Source organism: Triticum urartu, chromosome 6 (genome assembly GCF_003073215.2).
Source record: "Triticum urartu cultivar G1812 chromosome 6, Tu2.1, whole genome shotgun sequence".
Taxonomy (NCBI): Eukaryota; Viridiplantae; Streptophyta; class Magnoliopsida; order Poales; family Poaceae; genus Triticum; species Triticum urartu.
Genome location: NC_053027.1, coordinates 60,967,078 through 60,975,696, shown reverse-complemented (window position 1 = coordinate 60,975,696; position 8,619 = coordinate 60,967,078). Strand labels below are relative to the sequence as shown.

Genomic DNA, 8,619 nt, shown 5'->3' with positions numbered 1-8,619 from the left:
AATGCAAAACAGAGAACGGGGAAAATGCTCGGATGTATGAGACGAACACGTATGCAAATGCGATGCATATGATGACATGATATGAGATGCATGACATGGACAAAATGCAAAACGAAGACAAAACCCAACAACGAGGAATATCATAACTTAGTGCCGGAAATTGCAAGAGTTGGAATACAAATATGGCAAGTTACATACGGGGCATTACAAGGACCCACCCTGAAAATCAAAGGGGGGGAGGGGGGCGTTTAGTTATGCGGAAGGAAGATTGCGTAGTGTACGTAAAAAAGTTATGTAGGTGTAGCATTTTTGCACACAACCTTACACCCGCGAATATGCGAACCAGATACAACACTCTAGCACCTTCAAAAAAAAGATACAACACTCTAGCGGAGGAAAGAAAGGCGGTCCCGCATGCCCTTGCGGAGCGCTTCTTTTGCCGCCGCCCTCTGATGGCTCTCGGTGGTGAGGAGGATCGCCGGATCCACGCGTGTGGATAGTTTTAGGCCAACGTTGCTTAGCTTTTAGGCTGTTCATCGTCTTGCCTCCGGCGACGGCGATGGCAGCGCTCAACAAAGTTTCTTCATATGCTACTCCGACAAGACAATCGGTCCTATCGTTGGGGATGGATTTGGAATCCAGCATGTTCAAGCAAGGGTGGTACAGCGGTGGCGGCATCCTTGTGGTGGACTTGTGTCCTCGGGCTCCGTCGTTGCGACAACTTTTGCTCCGGCACCGGCGAAACTTGGGAGGTAGTCCAAAAGCAGATGTAGATTGTCGTTTGCATCTGCGGCATTTGGAAGATGGTGGATCATGTGCTGGGTTCATGGTACGTGGATGACATGTATGGTTTCCTTCTCCGACGTCTTAGTCGTGTGGGGTTGCTATATCTGGAGTTCGATGGCGTGTCCGGGTGTTGCCCCGATCTGATTTGTTCAACGGTAATGGTTTCGCATTTAGCGAGCCACCTTGTAGGTCCGCAAAGCTGCCTATCAGCGATGGAGCCACGCCGAGCTCGGGTATAGAGGTGATCCGTCATTTTTTTCCTTTGGTGGCTGCTGTGGTGCCAGAGGCAGGTGACAGGCGTTGGTGTCAAGCTCTGAGGTTTTCTTCAGTCTTGTTCATAGTTTTACTTTTTGGTTGGTGTTTCTTTGTGCAAAGGTCTACATTCTGCAATTTGTTTAATTTTATCAGGTCGGTGTGTACGTGACTTGTATCATATTCCTTATGATATAAATGAAACGTGTATTACCATAAAAAATACAAGTAAAGAGGGATAGGCAACAGAACAACCATCGAAACTATGATGTGGTTTGATTAGTGTATCACTTGTGTGATGAAACACCACACTTTAACAGGCGCCATGGATGGACCGACGGCTTGTGCCGGTGCAGATACAAAGAGCAGTCGTGCCCGGGCGCAACAACCAGGAGATGGCCAAATTCTGCATGATATATGAACGTAGAAGGTGACGATCGTCGGGCCGCTTGTCAGTGGGGGCTACCGTCCCGACGGAACGCGGAAACGTGGGTTGTATGGCCCGTTCCGACGACGCAAACGCAAAGTTTCATGGTTAGATGCTTTTTGTTGCCAGCATCCGGTCAGATCACGCTGGTGGCACTATAAAAAGCACCACATACACACACACACATAACCATAAACCATTCCCTATCTCAAGCCCTCTACCTAGCAGAGAGAGGCAACAAGGAGATAATCTAATCGCATCATGGAGATGGAGCTCAACCTTGTCTCCTACGTGTCCATCGCCCTCTTCGTCCTCTCGGCCGCGTACGTCTACCGCACGACGCGGAGCCGGTCGCGGAGGCAGCGCCTCCCGCCGGCGCCGCCCGGGTGGCCCGTGATCGGCCACCTCCACCTGCTGACGGACATGCCCCACCACGCGCTGGCGGAGCTGGCCAAGACCATGCGCGCCCCGCTGCTCCGGCTCCGGCTCGGCAGCGTCCCGGCCGTGGTGATCTCCAAGCCCGACCTGGCCCGCGCCGCGCTCACCTCCAACGACGCCGCCATGGCGTCCCGCCCCCACCTCCTCTCCGGCCAGTTCCTCTCGTTCGGGTGCTCCGACGTGACCTTCGCACCGGCCGGGCCGTACCACCGCATGGCGCGGCGGGTGGTCGTCTCCGAGCTCCTCTCGGCGCGCCGCGTCGCCACCTACGGCAGCGTCCGGGGCAAGGAGCTGCGCCGCCTGCTCGCGCACCTCACCAAGAACACCGCGCCGGGGACGCCCGTTGACCTCAGCGAGTGCTTCCTCAACCTCGCCAACGACGTGCTCTGCCGCGTGGCCTTCGGCCGCCGCTTCCCGCACGGCAAGGACGACAAGCTCGCCGCGGTGCTCGCCGAGGCCCAGGACCTCTTCGCCGGGTTCACCATCGGGGACTTCTTCCCTGAGCTCGAGCCCTTCGCGAGCACCGTCACGGGCCTCCGCCGCCGGCTGAAGAGCTGCCTCGCCGACCTCCGCGAGGTCTGCGACGACATCGTCGAGGAGCACGTGAGCGGCAAGCACCAGCGCCTCCCCGGCGACCGCGACGAGGACTTCGTCGACGTGCTCCTCCGCGTCCAGAAGTCGCCCGACCTCGAGGTCCCGCTCACCGACGACAACCTCAAAGCCCTCGTCCTGGTAAGGCCACTCATTCTTTCTCGATCGCCAGGAGAAAAATATGATAGGGCAGCTATGGATAGAGACATGCACTAACGATTAACGAATCATCTTTGTAGCTCCAATATTTTTCGTGTTCGAGTCTTGACAATTTGTCGTTGGTTCTGATCTGCTCACCAATATTATTCACTATGGCGTGGTTTCCTTCCAGGACATGTTCGTCGCCGGCACGGACACGACGTTCGCGACGCTGGAGTGGGTGATGACGGAGCTGGTGCGCCACCCGCGCATCCTGCAAAAGGCGCAGGAGGAGGTCCGGCGGGTGGTGGGCGGCAAGGGCCGGGTGGAGGAGTCGGACCTGGCGGAGCTCCACTACATGCGCGCCATCATCAAGGAGACGTTCCGGCTGCACCCAGCGGTGCCGCTGCTGGTGCCGCGGGAGACCGTGGCCGCGTGCACGCTGGGCGGCTACGACATCCCGGCCAAGACCCGCGTCTTCATCAACACCTTCGCCATGGGCCGGGACCCGGAGATCTGGGAGGACCCGCTGGAGTACTCGCCGGAGCGGTTCGAGGTGGCCGGCGCCGGCGGCGAGATCGACCTCAAGGACCCGGACTACAAGCTGCTGCCGTTCGGCGGCGGGCGGAGGGGGTGCCCCGGGTACACGTTCGCGCTGGCCACCGTGCAGGTGTCGCTGGCCAGCCTGCTGTACCACTTCGAGTGGGCGCTGCCCGCCGGCGTGCGCGCCGAGGACGTGAGCGTGGAGGAGACCTTCGGGCTGGCCACCAGGAAGAAGGAGCCGCTCTTCGTCGCCGTCAGCAAGAGCGACGTGTACCAGTTCAACGGGGAGGAACTCAACGAGGTTTAAATTATTTTTTGCTTAGTACGTAATTTCCAGTCGTGCAAGTAGTAAAAAAAAAGTCTCTTCTTCAAACAATGCAAATAAAAGAGTAGGTGCGAATCAACCTGTGATTGAGTTGGTTAGATGAACAGTGGTATCCCCAACTCATCAGGGTTCAAATCCTGGTGCTCGCATTATTTCTGGATCTATTTCGGAATTTCCGGCGATACGCTTTCAGTGGGAGGAGACGTTCCCGTCGACGACGAGGCGCCTACGATGACTTTGTAAATCTCAAGATGATATGCCGGCTCAGTCTCTCGGAGATGCTCATAGGGGTAAGGTGTGCGTGTGTGCGTTTATAGAGGTGAGTGTATGCGCGTGTATATGAACGCTTGTGTCTGTGCTGATGCTAAAAAAAAGAGAATAGGTAGCTAGGTAAGAAAAAGCAAGGAAGAGAGAGAATAGGTAAAAAAACACGTGTTGGTGCCTAACTTGCTGTGGTAAGAGACGTGTATGTTTGTAATTTTGTTGCGATAATTCTTTAAAAAAATTGCAATATTTTGCAGTCACTTTCACTCTTTCACCGATGGTCGTTCGTGAACCGTGACTTCGCTCACTTCCTCCCTATCTTTTCTAACCCGATCACAATCAGCTAAGAAAATAACTTGGACACGACTTCTTGTCATTATCTGGACACTGGACTTTTCCCGTGCAATTTGGCAAGCATAGAGACGTCATCTTGGTTCTCCTATGATGATCTATCAGGGTTGAAGACAGGCATGCGTTCAAATTAATGTACCAAACAAAATTATAGTCCTGGCACATGTGATGTACTCCTTCCGTGAAAAAATGTAAGACGTTTTTTATGCCCCAAACAAAACAAGAAAACATCAGAGGTTGTAGTATACTCCATCACATACCAGGCGCGGACTTTTGGTTTCTGGGTGTATATACACCTAGGAAATGGAAAATAATAATTAATAATTACAAAAAAGGTCAAAAAATTCAGAAGTTTTTTAATAAACTTGAATTTTTTTGCACTAGTATGTAAGTTTTCACCAATAAAACCCGGGGTTGACTTCGGAGGCGGAAAACACAAATTATTGCTATATACAAGACACTATTCACAATATTTTGACAAAAAATATTTTTTTTCTCTGAAGTTGACTGTGTGTTCTTGTTGGCGTAAAGTCATATACTAGTGCAAAATAAAAAAGTCAAAGTTTAAAAACTTCTGAACTATTTTGACTTTGTTTTTTTTTAATTCCTGGGTGTATAGCTATACACACACCCAGGAACTAAGAGGTATTTCCCATCACATACCAGACATATTTATCCGGAAAATATGTTTGTAAATTAGTACTAAAAACATACAGTATGTCTGTTTGTACAGCAGGCAATAACACGACCGCCGCTTTCATCCGACGTCCGTTCTCGCGCGCGCATCTTGATTAGTACTCCCTCTCTTATCGATGAGTTGACACTCTTATATTTCTTTATGGAAATAGTATCTTTTTTAGTTTTGTCTTGTTTGATGAGTCGACAGGTCATTTTTGGTGGATTTCCACGCCGGAAGCGAGGATTGCGTGCGATGGTGAACCGCACATGCAGCGATGGATTTTTCTTTTAAAACACAAGATCTCTGAGAATCGACCGGACGAGACGACCGACCAAGCTCGCAAACTGCATGTGAAGTGCACAACTTGTCTACCGGAGGTACGGCTACAGGGAGTGACACGAGGGCAACTAGGCACTACTGCGTTTTTCGATGTTTTTTCAATTTTTATAAGGGTTCGTGTCCTGCTCAGAAAAATGACATGGTGACGGCTCGCTGAAGATGAAAAAAGGTTCTCCACGTCTAGCCCACATTACGGTGGTGTGTCTAGCATCATCGATGGGCGTGTGGAGATGTATCTTCGGCGAATCTATCATTGGTGGATCTGCTCAGATCTGGTCATAATTCGTCTACGTTTGTGTTTCTTCAGTTTGGATCTTTCCGATCTACAGTACTCTTCATCGGCGACGGTTGTTGTTCTGCTGTGCTGGTTCTATGGGACTTTAGCATAACGACTTCCCGAATATATACCACAAGAAATTATGCCCGGCTCCAACGAGGGAGGGACGATGACGGCGGCGCGTCTTTCGCTCGTTTCAGTACTTGTAGTCGTCGCTAGGTGGTCTATGAATCTGAATATAATTTTTATTATTTTTGGTGTTCGTTGTACTGTCATGATGTAAGATGAATATATTGAAAATTTTCTTGCAAAAAAACTACGCACTACTGCGTAGGTGTGACGCGCGGGACCAAAGGCGTCTCAAACATGCATATTTATATCGAAATCAATTCTATTTCTTTTTTCTTAACACAGGTGGGTACACACGCACATACATACGAACATACACTTACCCTTATGAGAGCACACATGCACACTTTATCCGTGTGAGCTCATTCGAGAGACTGAACCGCCACATCATATTAAGAATGATGAAGGACAGACGCTTTCACAGTCGACGAGAAAATCTCCTCTCACTAAACACATATCGCTAGAAGGCCTGAAATAAGTTTAGGAAAATGCGAGCGGTGTCAAGTCCAGGACTTGAATCTCTGATGAATTGAGAATGCCATTGTCCTCCTAATCATCCAACCACATATTGGTTCACACCATCTCCATCTCTATCTCTAATATGCTATGTTAAGGGCAACTCCAACGTCGTGCATTAAAACGAACACACAAAACGTCCTCAGACATGTCTGGACATGTCCGCGGACGGTTGCTAGGGGCGACCTTTCAACCCGATGCATCAAATGTTCCTCATATTTCTTTCTATATCCCAAGCACTCAACATAATTAAAGATAAATACCATCTTCCATCTATGATCATGTCGTGCAATTGCTCTAATGCAACAATAATTCAAATATAAATACTACAATTCGGACATGAAGTTTTCCAATAAATAGTTCAAATTTGAATTCAACTTATTTGGATGCATTTCTAGTTCTCCCCTAAATCACACACAAATGCTCAACCAGATCATTCTAAAGTTGATCATGAGTTTTTCAATGGTGAATATGTTATAAAGAGCAAGGGGGAGGCACGGAGCGAGAAAATCGGGGCTTCATTTGGGGTTTTCGGGTGCATAGGGGGTGTCAAGGGGCCTATGTGGAGGAGGTTCCGATGCCCGCAAACCTCCCCCAGCTCTGCTTCCGTTTTGTGCGATTCTGGATGTCTCGCGGACATTTGATGCACGTCGTCAGATGTCCAAAAGTATCCGGACCACACGGTCCAGACATTTACGGGCATTTTGATGCATGACGTTGGAGTTTCGCTAACTAGCTATTGCCCGTACATTGCACCAGGACATTAGATAGTCTAATGGTTTGGCACTAATCATATCTAACATATATCTTTAGGATTTTCATACACGTCCGACCACATTGACAACTTCTTATTTCTACGCAAGTCATATTCGAAAAATCTCCTAAAGTACTGTCAAGCACTGTCGAGAAAAAAGGCCTAGGAGGCTAGGACACATGACATCTGACTGTCCATTGCCTCTTCTTGCGGTTGCTGAAGGAAATATGCCCTAGAGGCAATAATAAAATTATTATTTATTTCCTTATATCATGATAAATGTTTATTATTCATGCTAGAATTGTATTAACCGGAAACATAATACATGTGTGAATACATAGACAAACAGAGTGTCACTAGTATGCCTCTACTTGACTAGCTCGTTAATCAAAGATGGTTATGTTTCCTAACCATGAACAAGGAGTTGTTATTTGATTAACGGGATCACATCATTAGGTGAATGATCTGATTGACATGACCCATTCCATTAGCTTAGCACCCGATCGTTTAGTATGTTGCTATTGCTTTCTTCATGACTTATACGTGTTCCTATGACTATGAGATTATGCAACTCCCGTTTGCCAGAGGAACACTTTGTGTGCTACCAAACGTCACAACGTAACTGGGTGATTATAAAGGAGCTCTACAGGTGTCTCCAAAGGTACATGTTGGGTTGGCGTATTTCGAGATTAGGATTTGTCACTCCGATTGTCGGAGAGGTATCTCTGGGCCCTTTCGGTAATGCACATCACTTAAGCCTTGCAAGCATTGCAACTAATGAGTTAGTTGCGGGATGATGTATTACAGAACGAGTAAAGAGACTTGCCGGTAATGAGATTGAACTAGGTATTGAGATACCGACGATCGAATCTCGGGCAAGTAACATACCGATGACAAAGCGAACAACGTATGTTGTTATGCGGTCTGATTGATAAAGATCTTCGTAGAATATGTAGGAGCCAATATGAGCATCCAGGTTCCGCTATTGGTTATTGACCGGAGACGTGTCTCGGTCATGTCTACATTGTTCTCGAACCCGTAGGGTCCGCACGCTTAAGGTTTCGATGATAGTTATATTATGAGTTTATGAGTTTTGATGTACCGAAGTTAGTTCGGAGTCCCGGATGTGATCACGGACGTGATGAGGAGTCTCGAAATGGTCGAGACATAAAGATTGATATATTGGACGGCTATATTCGGACACCGGAAGTGTTCCAGGTGATTTCGGAGAAAACCGGAGAGCCGGAGGGTTACCGGAACCCCCCCGGGAGAAGTAATGGGCCATATGGGCCTTAGTGGAGAGAGAGAGGGGCTGCCAGAGGTGGGCTGCGCGCCTCCTCCCCCCTGGTCCGAATTGGACTAGGAGAGGGGGGCGGCGCCCCCCTTTCCCTCTCCCTCCCCACTTCTTTCCCCCTCCTAGTAGGAGTCCTACTCCTACTAGGAGGAGGACTCCTCCTTGGCGCGCCATAGAGGGCCGGCCGGCCTCCTCCCCTGGATCCTTTATATACGGGGGTAGAGGGCACCCCTAGACACACAAGTTGATCCACGTGATCATATTCTTAGCCGTGTGCGGTGCCCCCTTCCACCATACTCCTCGATAATATTGTAGTGGTGCTTAGGCGAAGCCCTGCGACGGTAGTACATCAAGATCGTCACCACGCCGTCGTGCTGACGGAACTCTTCCCCGACACTTTGCTGGATCGGAGTCCGGGGATCGTCATCAAGCTGAACGTGTGCTAGAACTCGGAGGTGCCGTAGTTTCGGTGCTTGATCGGTCGGGCCGTGGAGACGTACGACTACATCAACCAAA

General features: G+C 49.4%; 1 protein-coding gene across 1 annotated transcript; it reads left to right on the top strand.

Annotated features, from left to right (window-relative positions):
• The first annotated feature begins 1,642 nt into the window (after window positions 1-1,642).
• On the top strand, window positions 1,643-4,024 carry LOC125516194 (tryptamine 5-hydroxylase). Its single transcript, XM_048681676.1, has 2 exons — window positions 1,643-2,635; window positions 2,826-4,024. The coding sequence occupies exons 1-2, from the start codon at window positions 1,727-1,729 to the stop codon at window positions 3,480-3,482; spliced, it is 1,566 nt and encodes a 521-aa protein (XP_048537633.1). The 5' UTR covers window positions 1,643-1,726; the 3' UTR covers window positions 3,483-4,024.
• Window positions 4,025-8,619: the final 4,595 nt, after the last annotated feature.